Source organism: Bos grunniens, chromosome 2 (genome assembly GCF_055505025.1).
Source record: "Bos grunniens cultivar Pamir isolate PY7600 chromosome 2, Bosgru_T2T1.0, whole genome shotgun sequence".
In the NCBI taxonomy this organism is placed as follows: domain Eukaryota; kingdom Metazoa; phylum Chordata; class Mammalia; order Artiodactyla; family Bovidae; genus Bos; species Bos grunniens.
Genome location: NC_141166.1, coordinates 118,944,548 through 118,956,728, shown reverse-complemented (window position 1 = coordinate 118,956,728; position 12,181 = coordinate 118,944,548). Strand labels below are relative to the sequence as shown.

Sequence of the window (12,181 nt, the reverse complement as noted above, 5' to 3'; positions counted from 1 at the left end):
ATAAATGAATGAAAAGAATATTGCCTTTTCCCTTAATTTATAGTGCAGTAGATACACAAGATAACGTATAAATCACCACAAAATGAGACTGATTTCCTAGGTCATTGAAAAATAAAAATGAATGATCCATCCAAAGACAGAGAGAGAGACATTCTATTTGGCTCGTTATGATTCATCTAAATTAAAATTGTGAGTTGCTAAAAAGCAGTATTTTTACAGAAGAAATGCTTGATTTGCTTTTGTTTCCTGTTTCCATTCTCTGTGCCAGAGGGACCTTCAAGATGTGAATCTGAACAAGATATCAGGCCCCTCTAGTGGCCACTTTGCAAACTACCGACAGACATTGAACTATCTGGCGAAGACTGCCAATTTCAAAAGAGCATGCCTGCCAGGCTTATCCTGCTTCCATCAACAGTCAGTGCAAGGGAAAGTGAAATTTTAAAAGAATATACCGCCCCTTCCCGCCATTGTATGTCAGGGACCCAGAAAAATTATTACCATGAGGTGGTAATGAATGTGGATTCAGATTAGATGAATAGGTTCAAATCCCAGCCCTGCCATTTAATAAATGTGACCTGGGTAAATTGCTGGGCATTTCTGTACCTCACTTGGCTCATCTGCAAAACAGAGATAACAGTTATAGCCAGATTACAGGGTAGTTATGAGAATTAGAAGAGATTACTTAAAACATTAAAAATGGTGCCTTGTCGCCATAAATGGATTAATTTTAGAAAATGATTTCCCATTTACTTTGACAAGCCTTACCTTCTGTATTCTCTGTACTTTCTTTCCACAGTACTTCCTCACCTTTTCTATCTTTCTCATTCCAAATTTGCCTATTTTACACAAAACTATAACATATAGGACAACTGGGATTTTAAGGACCTGTTTAGCATACAAAGTCTAAAATGTAGTCAAAATGTGATTACTGTTACCGAAACACTACTTTTACAGAATTCGTGGATATGAAGAATTATTTCCTAAACTCTCCTGATTTCTTGATTATACTCTTTACTGTCTCTGAGTTATTAAAATGTGGAACAAGTTTTAATGTTGTGAAACACTATGTGTCAGGAATCAGAGTTCTCCAAAATCAAGCTTCTCTGGGCCTCTGGTGGGCCCACAGGACACACTTGAATCCCATGTACACTCGACGAGATTCTCAAGCTGCCTGATGAGCCCTCAACTCTTTGGCAGCCTCATTGTCATTCCTGTGAAGTCACTTTCCCTCTCAGGCATTTGGGAACCTGCCCTCATTTCATTACTAATTAAATTCATTTTTACAAAGTCATAAATTAATTATTTGAGGTAAAACTCCTGAATTCTGTATCTTGTTCCAAGATCTTTTTAAGCTCTGGGTAATTAAATGTAAGAGTTATCAGCTCATCTTCATGAGTATTGGAAGGAAATGACTGATGGGAAATTAAAGACTCCAGCTTCTTACATATTAGGAGAGGCTCTGTCTCAGCGATAGGTTGAACACTGTAAAAGTGCTCATTGCATCAGCTGTGTCCTTTCGTTGTCTTGCATTGCTGGTAAGCCTATGTTGGAAATGGTTTGGAAACTTGCTAGTGTGTCTTTAGACCATAGCAAAGGGGGTCCAACTCAAAGTTCATTTGTCGTTTTAAAGGCATTTTCATTTTGTGAACTGTCCTGTCACTTTTTCTCACAAGACCAGCCCTTTGGAGAAAATTATCAGTTCAGTTAAGTTCAGTCACTCAGTCGTGTCCGACTCTTTGCGACCCCATGAATCACAGCACGCCAGGCCTCCCTGTCCATCACCAACTCCTGGAGTTCATCCAGACTCACATCCACTGAGTCAGTGATGCCATCCAGCCATCTCATCCTCTGTTGTCCCCTTCTCCTCCTGCCCCCAATCCCTCCCAGCATCAGGGTCTTTTCCAATGAGTCAACTCTTCGCACGAGGTGGCCAAAGTACTGGAGTTTTAGCTTTAGCATCAGTCCTTCCAAAGAAATCCCAGGGCTGATCTCCTTCAGAATGGACTGGTTGGATCTCCTTGCAGTCCAAGGGACTCTCAAGAGTCTTCTCCAACACCACAGTTCAAAAGCATCAATTCTTTGGTGCTCAGCTTTCTTCACAGTCCAACTCTCACATCCATACATGACCACAGGAAAAACCATAGCCTTGACTAGATGGACCTTTGTTGGCAAAGTAATTATACCTGTGTATAATTAACAGGTACAAAATTATAATATGAGGCTTGGTTTCCTCTTATGAACATGTACATCATATTCCTCATTATTTGTGATAGTTTCGTTTTCACCTAATGATTGCAGCCTTGAGTCTTCATAATCATTCAGAACCAAGACCTAATGTCACATGAATATTTTACCCTATTGGATCAGTCAGTGTTTTGTTAATTGGCTGATATACATTTCTATTCAAAGATCATCTTTAGATAAATGAAGCTTTCAAATAAACCCCCAGGAAAACTCTTGGCAGACATCCTGTGCTTTTTGCCATAGGGCTCTCAAAACATCTTAGAGAAATATTAAAAAGTGAATATTTAGGAAAGAAGATTAGACCTGGTTGCAAAAATGCATAACTCATATTTTCCCTCAGGACTGAGTTAAACAAAAGAACATCATTTGGTTTTGCTCTGTGCTGTACCAGGACTACAGCTTCTTAACTTCTATTATCCTGAAGCTTAATAACTTTTATCAAGTCATACTTATGGAAGATTCATCTTCTAGTGTTTCCTGTTCCTGGGGCTTCTCTATAAGGGTGGAGTGAACTAACAGCTGGCTTGTTCCATTCAGCTCGCGGGTGACCGGTGTCTGTGAGATTATGGGCTGCCTCAGAAGACGGGTAGAACATCTGACTGAACAGTGTTCAGCGCACAAGGAATTTGCTCTTAAGAGACAGCAATTAACAGCCTCGGTAGAGGGCCACCTAAGAGAGGTAATTTCATAAAGTGTGTCCTCCTTCAGGTATAATGCTATTTAGATGTGGCCCCTTACCTGGTGGTGACAGATGATGGTATGGCAATGACAGCATGTGGGCCCGTATGGTGGGAGGACAGGGCGTGTCTCCTTAGGATTCCCTTCATCCCACATTAGGCTTTACATTCAAACAGAAGGAAGCTGTAATTCACTACTACTCACCAACCATCCCTGTCCCAGGCTGCCAAAACTAGAAGCATCATGCTTCCTGCCTCCCAGCCTTGAGCATGTTTACACAAAGGCAGCTCTCACTTTGCACAGAACTGTGTTAACTGTGTTCATTGAACCAGGTGCACAATTGGGATTGTGTTCTCCTTGATTCACACGGCTCTGTGCATGGCTCCCGTATGCATGCTTTGATTGTCATGGCACCATACGATAGAAGAACAGTGGATAATGCTTCCCTGCTGGCTCGGTGGTAAAGAATCCACCTGCCAGCAGAGGAGACACAGGTTCAATGCCTGGTCTGGGAAGATCCTTCCTTCCGCAGAGCAACTAAGCCCCATGCATCACAACTATCGAGCCTGTGCTCTGGAGCCCAGGAGCCACAACTACTGAGCCCACGTGCCCTAGAACCCCTCTCCACAGCAAGAGAAGCCACTGTAATGAGAAGCCCGCACACTGCAACCAGAGGGTAGCCCCCTCTCACAGCAACTAGAGAAAAGCCAGCATAGCGGTGAAGACCCAGTGCAGCCAAAAATAAATTAAAAAAATTTTTTAAAAGAACAGCAGGCTGATACCAAAAAAAAAAAGTGAGTTTTACAGTTTCCAGGAATAAATTGACATTATCATAAATTATTGAACTAAGACAGTGCAAAGTACCAAGACTACTCTGAATAAAACCAGACATGTAAAATCCTTTCTCCAAAGTGAATACAATGGTTTGAAGAATTTTATTTCCTATTTTCAAAAAAGAATGAAACCAGGCAGCTACTATTTGGCTAAACAAAAATTACTGGTCTATGGATGGAATTATAGCAAAACCTGGTATCTCAATGACATTAATGCTTATGAACCATGTTCAAAGGCTGGGTCTCCAATTTTCAATGATTTTTTTTTTTTTTTTTGCCTCAATGGACTTACACGTCTGACTTACACAAATGGCATTAATAGACTTCACAGGAGAGGTCATTAAATAATCAAGTCTCTATCTACATTGCCTCCTCGCCTGTTATTGATCCAGAGATGGGAGTGTGAGCCTTGTTCTGATGCTTGGGTCCAGGGAGATTGCAAATATGGCGGCAGCTGTAGTGTTGCATTCCCTGGAGCCTGAGATTCAAGCTAATGTGGTAGAGGTGGATAAAACAGTAGCAACTCAAACAGCTATTGCTAATTGTCTTGCTACTGTGAAGTCAGAGCCAATTTGACTCTGGGAAGTATGGACTCTAGTCCGAGCAAGGCAGTAACTTGAATTGAATAGAACCCTTTACAGGTCACTATATTCATTTATCCTTTGTATATCAAAGTCACCCACATTCATCAATTAAGTCTCCTGAGCATGCTCCTGTGTTTTGTTATCACATATATAGCAAGTGGTGCTGCCCTAGAGTCCCTCAGCCCTAAATAAAGTAATCCATAGAGTGATCTAATACTTGTGCTGAACTTCTGTTTCAAAATGTACCTGTAAATTGGGCTCCATTCAGCATATAGTGCATGATTGTGATTTAATGAACCAGAAAAGTTCATCTCTATTGATGTGTTGACAAGTGCATTATCCTTTTTAGGTAATATAGATAATAAATTTTTAGAGAATGTGTATTGTTTCTGTTATCTCATTGCTATTAATAAGAGAAATATCTGTAAACATGTATCCTTTCTTGGTGGGTCAGTAATACTACCACATATGAAGAGCAGCATTATTAAATATAAAATTCTGAAATATTTTAGACCATTTTTAGATTAAATTGATATATATTAAAGTGTAATGGGAAAGTAGAGAGCAATATCTGTCTTTCCTACACATATGCATGCATATATGCCAATATTTATTGCTAAGGCTGAAATATATTCTTTATTTCTGAAGGTTGAAATGTCCATTCAGAAAATCAGCACGATACTTTCCAATGCAATGGATGTCGGTTCCAGCCTTTCTGAATCAGAGAAGATTTTGAGTAAATATCTGGAACTAGATAAACAAGCTAAGGTAAATAAAATGAGAGTTATTATTATAGTTATGATTTTGTGAATATAATTTCTTTTCAGTAGCTATAAAACTTAATCCTAGCTCCCTTAAGGGCTGCAATTCTAAATTAGTATTATGGCAAATAATGAAACTCCTACTAGTAACTACAAATAAAAAAACTCCGACTAGTATGTGCATCTAGATTACTTATATGTGCATTTATTAGGGTGTTTGAGCTCACAGAAACTCAGCATTATAGCCTGGTATCAGACACTTACTTGGCCCTCTTTCCTTGCCTGGCAGATGTTAGCAGTTCCTTCTGGGGGTTCCAGAGAAGGCAGAGAGAGTGCTTCTCTAAGGCTATTTGTAATTTTCTGCTAGAGTAAGTTGCAAAAGAAAATTACCAAAAGCAACATGCATTGATGCAGATTCCAGGAGATTAAAAAAAAATCTTGTTTGCACACCCAGTGTTTAGAGACAGAAGATGCCCCCTCCTCTGTCTGAAATTTTCTCTAGAACCCTTTCACCCCTTTCGCATGGCACTTGGGTTCAAATATTCCTGCATAAAGTCCCTGCCTGCCCCAGCAGGTGGTTAGGAAGGTGGAGCGTACCCCTGTCTGCAGGAAAACGGCCTCGCTATTCCATCTTTCCTTTTTTTTAAATTTAATGTTTATTTTATGTTGGGGTATTATTGATTTACAATTTTGTGTTAGTTCTTGCTATACAGCGAAGTGCTATACGTGTGTGTGTATGTATACATACACACATTCTTTTTCAGATTCTTTTCTCATATAGGTTATTACAGAATATTAAGTAGCATTCCCTGTGTATACAGTAGGTCCTTGTTGATTATCTATTTTATATATGGTAGTGTATATAAAAGTGTATATGTCAATCCCAATCTCCTAATTTATCCGAGTCTCCTTCACAAATAGCATCCCCACCTGAAACTCACAGATGAACCAATATTTAAGGGGGTGTTTTAAATTCATTATTTTTTTTTAAAAACTTTTTTTTTTCAGAGTTCTAGGACTTTTAATCTGTCCCAAAATTGCTGAAGCAAAAATCATGATAAAACGTTCTGCTTTCCTTTACACCCCCCAACGCAAAAAAAAAAAAAAAACAAACTCCGTAGGAAAAAAATGGTTTTGTACATGGGAAGAAACAATATAAATTCAAAACTTACAGATAAGGGTTAGCTCTATCACTCTTTAAAAAGTTTATACGAATATCCAGTCAACACCAACAAGGTTACCTCCCTTGAAATGTTATCTATACGGATTTCCAAGTAGACCACAGAGCTGTATACTGTCTTGGAATGTCCTCAGAAGGCTCTGTCGTTGATCAGTTAACAGAGTAAAAACCCCAGAGTCCTTTCTTTCAAATGGAAGAGGGAGAGTTTTTTAAAATTCATTATTTAAAACGTCTAAAATGAAATACATGCCTGAAGTCAATTTCATTTTTTTTATTTTAAAAATATGAGAGAAAAGGAGGACATTTTATGGGGAGAAACTCCTCCGTTTCCTTTTTCCCAGAGTAGTCTGTGGGAGCAGCGCTTGTAAATGAAAGTTAGCTTTGGTTAGTGGAGCATTTGGGAAGTGTATTAAATACAAGTGCAAGGGCAGTCCCTCCTGGTTGTAAATGAGGGTGTAGCTTCTCTCTTTCATGTTTGCTTGGATCCTAGCCTGGTCTCACAGTCTATGGCAATCATGTATGTAGTGCTTACCTCCCCATCCATTGACTCAGTGGTTAAATTTCATGTGCCAGAAATTACACTCAAGAGAAATCATATGAGAGCCACCCTAGGCAAGTCAAATTCACTGACTCTTTAGATTATTCAGACCTCATCTGTACCGTATTCCCTACATGCATATATATGGAATTTAGAAACATGGTAACAATGACCCTATATGTGAGATAGCAAAAGAGACACAGATATAAAGAACAGACATTTGGACTGTGGGAGAAGGTGAGGGTGGGATGATGTGAGAGAATAACATTGTAATATGTATATTGCTGCTGCTGCTGCTGCTCAGTCAACTTCAATCCTGTCCGACTCTGTGCGACCCCATAGACGGCAGCCCACCAGGCTCCCCCGTCCCTGGGATTCTCCAGGCAAAAACACTGGAGTGGGTTGCCATTTCCTTCTCCAATGCATGAAAGTGAAAAAATAAAGTGAAGTCGCTCAGTTGTGTCTGACTCCTAGGGACCCCATGGACTGCAGCCCACCAGGCTCCTCTGTCCATGGGATTTTCCAGGCAAGAACACTGGAGTGGGTTGCCATTTCCCTCTCCAATGCATGAAAATGAAAAGTGAAAGTGAAGTCGCTCAGTCGTGTCCAGCTCTTCGCGACCCCATGGACTGCAGCCTACCAGGCTCCTCTGTCCATGGAATTTTCCAGGCAAGAGTACTGGAGTGGGGTGCTATCACCTTCTCCGAATATGTATATTACCAGATGTGAAATAGATCACTAGTCCAGGTTCGATGCATGAGACAGGGTGCTCAGGCCTGGTGCACTGGCAGGACCCTGAGGGATGGGATGCAGAAGGAGGTGGGAGGGGGGTTCAGGATGGGGAACACATATACACCCATGGCTGATTCATGTGAATGTATGGCAAAAACTACTACAATATTGTAAAGTAATTAGCCTCCAAATAAAATAAATTAATTAATTAAAAAATAAAAACTCATAAATGGAGATTTTTAAGGAGACTGAATAATTAACATGGAATTTTTTAAAATTAAAAAATGAGTAAACAATTTCTATAAATTATCATCTCTTATAAAATTAATTTACTTTCTAGAGCTACTGGTAAATTTCACAAAGCAATTATCATGTATAATTATTTTAATTATTTAAAAAATGTCTGTTTTATAACCTTTCATACTAAATAAACTTTCTCCTATCTCTACACACAAAAAAAGAATGTTCTAAATAAGAAGTATAGTAATAGACTGAAAGAGTAATCGAGATGGTTTTCATTTAGTGGTGCCTTTTCTTGAATTTTGAAATGTGTGCCTTTTTTATTGAGGAGAGTTTTGGTACAAGTTCAATTAATTAATCGTAATAGATGGCTGAACCGAAGGTAATGGAATGTGAGTGTTCACGATTCCCCTGTCAGCCGCTGACCCCCTGTGCTCGGCTTTTGTAGGAGACATCACATGAATTAGAAGCAGCTGCAAAACTCTTGACAGAGAAACATGATTTTGAACTTGATGAACTGGCATCGCTTTCTTCTAAAGCTAAACGGCTAGAGGAAGAATTAAACATATTTGGCCAAAGCATCAACTCCAGGTCACAAGTCCTACAAACTTACGTGGCATTTCTAAAGTCATCGGAGGAGGTACAGTACCTATGGGCTGTCCTCTTTGGCAACACGACAAAGAGGCTGTGTTGAAACACTTTTTACTATGGCCTGCCATTATTTACAATATTCTAAACATAAAACAAAATTATTTAAAAATCAGTCATTTTCTATTTTGAAGTAAGTCATCAATCTCTTCAAAATACCTAAGCAATGTGTGTGATTTATTTGAAGTACACAGAATTGGAAATTATGGTCTGTTGAGTCTGGTCTCAGATCTGTCTTGTTTAATGCTTCTTAATAAGTTTCCTCTGAGAGCTTCTTAGGAAGCATTATTTTGACTGGTTTGTATTAAATAATCTGTAAAATTTCCTCTGGTAGACTAGCATTCCGTCTCTCAAAGGTCCCAGCTTCTCGAAGGTGGCATCAGTAATAGAAAAGTAATTAGCCTCCAATTAAAATAAATACATTTATATTTTAAAAAAAACAAAAGACAAAAAAAAAGAGAAAAGTGCTGGAGTCCCACCTCTTAACTCTGGTCCCAGTGTACCCATGCTCCGTTGCTCAGTCGTGTCCAACTCTTTGTGGCCCCATGGACTGCAGTCTGCCAGGCTCCTCTGTCCATGGGATTTCCTGGTCAAGAATACTGGACCGGGTTTCCATTTGCTCCTCTGGGGGATCTTCCCAACCCAGGAGTCAAACCCATGTCTTTTGGTTGGCAAGCAGATTCTTTGCCACTGAGCCACCAGGGGAGCACCCATGTGTACTCTCCTTTCAGGGGGAAGGCTGCTGCTTCAGTGGCAGATAGAGCTCTGCAAAATCTGCTCAGGGGTGAAGTCACCAAAGGCAAGTAGCCTTCTCCTCCAGTCCCCTCACCACACTCACCCGTGATCCTGTCTGCCCTCTTTGCCTCTGCCTACTCTCTTTCTACAATAGTCTGAGTTCTCGCCATCTGAAGGAGGGACATGCCCAGGCCTTGGAAATCTCAGGGAACCACTGTCTCCTTTTCCACATCTTTCTTTATCCCGGATTTTTTTTTTTTCAATTTTTCTTAACCTTGAACTCTCAGGGTTTGGCAGACTACAACTGACAGGTTGTTCTGTTGATGAACATTTTCTCCAAACTTGAAATGGTGGAGAAGGTACAAAGAAGTACTTGCTCTGCATCTTCATTGCCAAAAATGTACCTTCTTAGTTTCTAGCTCAGCACTTGCTTCCACTGGCCACTCTGGCCTCTGGGGCCAGGGACTTGGTGATTAGGGCTGATTTCTCAGCTTTACAGGCAGCACTTTCACAGAAGGACTCCCTGTCCTTTCATCTGCCCGGCTTTCGCTCTATTTTCTCACCTGGCAGAGGCTCCTGTCCTCACCCTGGCAGGGCTTTCAGTCTGTCCAGCCTCCTCTCCCTTGGGCTTTCCTTCTTTCCTCGCCAGCTTATTCAATTGCATTATACTCCCCCTACCCTCACTTCCCTGGCTTCCACCGTAACTCTGCCAATTCCCAATTCTAGATCAATCCAACACTCTGTTTACTCTGCTTCTCTTTCCAAGCTTCCAGACGCTCCTGTGGAAAGTCAAACAATTGTGCTGGGTGGTGCTGTTACAAATTCAAGGGTCTTTTTCCTCAGCTGAGCACCCCTCCCCCGCTACCATATGCCCTCCAGTTGCTGCCCATTCAGTAGTGACGCTCAAGCTTCTTACCACAGTTTCCATTCCTAAATCTGCACTCTTACCTTGTATGTGACTGAAAAAATACATGAGTCCATTGAGCCAAATTGCCTCGTCTTCTATCAGCTTCCAAACCCACGGACATATTCTCCCTTCCTCCACTGTCACCAATAAAGTGGGGTTTCTGCATGTGTCCCCCTATAACCAGCCCTCGGTACCTCCCTGTCTGCTCCCGAATCCTTCAGAATGTAGCTTTAGCATCCATTCTTGAATTTTGAAAATCTGCTTCTTATGTTTCTTCCCTCTCTTTCGTCTACAGTTCTCCCCAAGCAGTCTTGCCTTCACTATGGCTGCCACTCTATAGTCTTCTTTCCTTTCACATCTGGACTCGTGGGATGGGAAGATGACGTTTCTTTCCTCCTCTTGTTGATCCTCTCCAATCCTCATCCCACTGCCACTTAGTTTATCCTTGGTTCAGCCTTGCCTTTTACCAACTCTTCACTCCATTGAAAACACTCTTATAAGCTTATTACTTGCTAGTTGACAGATGAAATGGTGTATTTTCAGTCTTTATTCCACTTGATCTCTCTGCCATATTTGTTTAACCCAGTTACTCATACTTACCTCCTTTGACTTTATAAAGAAAAACAGATTTAATGAGGTATAATTTACATACCCTAAAATTGCCTATTTTAGGATGTAGTGATTTTTAGTATTTATTTATAAAATTGTGCAAACATCAGTGCACTCCAGTTTTGGTATGTTTCCACCACCCCAAAAAGAGCCTATGAATACTTTTTGTCAGTCCTGGTTGCCAATCTCCCAGCCTCAGGCACGTACTAATCTGCTTTCTGTCCCTATCAGTTCACTTCAGTTCAGTCACTCAGTCGTGTCCGATAGATTTGCCTTATTTGGATATTTCACATAACTGGGATAATCATCCTGTTTGCTTCTTTATCTGTTACTTCCTTTTCTTGATTCAATTCTCTGTTCCTGAAGTGTGGTGGGTCACAGACTTCTTGCCTGTGCTCTCTCTTTTGTGCATTCTACACACTCTCCCTACAAAAATCACCCCCAACCAACACACCTTTGGTTTGCAATGCATCAGTAACCCCAAATTGGTTCTTCAGCCCCAAGTGTTACGAGCTCCAGGCCAGTACTTTCAACTTCCAATTATACTAACTACCGACTGGTATTCTGTAGCCTCCTTAAAACTCAACAGAATACAACTGGTTATCTTTTCTTCAAACGTGTTTCCTTCTGTATTTTGGCATTGGATTAATGAACCCACCATCTTTCAGAAGTCCTGTGTAGAAGTTCAAAGGCTGTTCTAATCCCTCTGTTAATGAGGACTTATTTTATATCAGTACCTGAACTTTTAATTCCCGATTTTGTTTCATCCTTATAATATCCCTATATGTATTCACTATTATCCTCACTTTACAAATGAGAGAAACTGAAGCTCTGGGAAGTTAGACAAAACAGGTAGAACATCAGAGCTGAGGTTTAATCCCCAGTCTCCTCCCTTTTGTTTTTCCATATTCTGAAGGCCATGCTATCCCATATCTGTCTTTAGAGACGACCTGTGAGATTTCTGAATTCGCCTTTGTACCATCACCTCCTCAGTGCAGGTCCTCATCATCCTTGCCCACGTTAAAGAAATTGTATCTGCCTGTTCTCTCTGCCTTCTGTGATTCTCCCCTTCATGCCTTTCAAAAAACGATCATTCTAAAGCACATCTGATCATGTTACCTCCTGAAATTCAGGCAATATGACAAATATAATTTGTGACGCAAATTATAACTTTTACTCTCAAATGGATAATGTATTAAAGTTGATTATTAATTCACTTTAAAAAAGAAAGTAGTCCATATTCAAGGGAAATTCCTGTAATGACATCATGCTTACTTACATTCAAGGAGGTTTATTTTTGAGCAGTTAGGAAAGGAGGATGACTTAAAGTTTAGGTTTTGAGAATTTCACATAACTGACAGCCCATCAGATTGGCACCCCAGCCTGTAGCGCGCAATGCCACTGAAGTACTGATGGTTGTCATGCCGATTTGGAGTCACTGTGAGAGCTGTCAGTTGTTTCAAGCTAACGAGAATGTGTCACATCATGTTGA

At 40.4% G+C, this 12,181-nt stretch overlaps 1 protein-coding gene across 8 annotated transcripts in view; it reads left to right on the top strand.

Annotated features, from left to right (window-relative positions):
• Positions 1–12,181, top strand: part of CCDC141 (coiled-coil domain containing 141) — a 225,572-nt gene that overhangs the window by 158,621 nt on the left and 54,770 nt on the right. For all 8 annotated transcript variants that reach the window (XR_015148410.1, XM_086360957.1, XM_086360959.1 and 5 more), the window contains 3 exons: positions 2,782–2,923; positions 4,988–5,107; positions 8,239–8,430. Coding sequence is in view for 7 of the 8 variants with exons in the window: in XM_086360957.1 (XP_086217083.1) it covers positions 2,782–2,923; positions 4,988–5,107; positions 8,239–8,430 (454 nt within the window). In the remaining variant the exon portion in view is untranslated. The remainder of the gene's footprint in view (positions 1–2,781; positions 2,924–4,987; positions 5,108–8,238; positions 8,431–12,181) is intronic.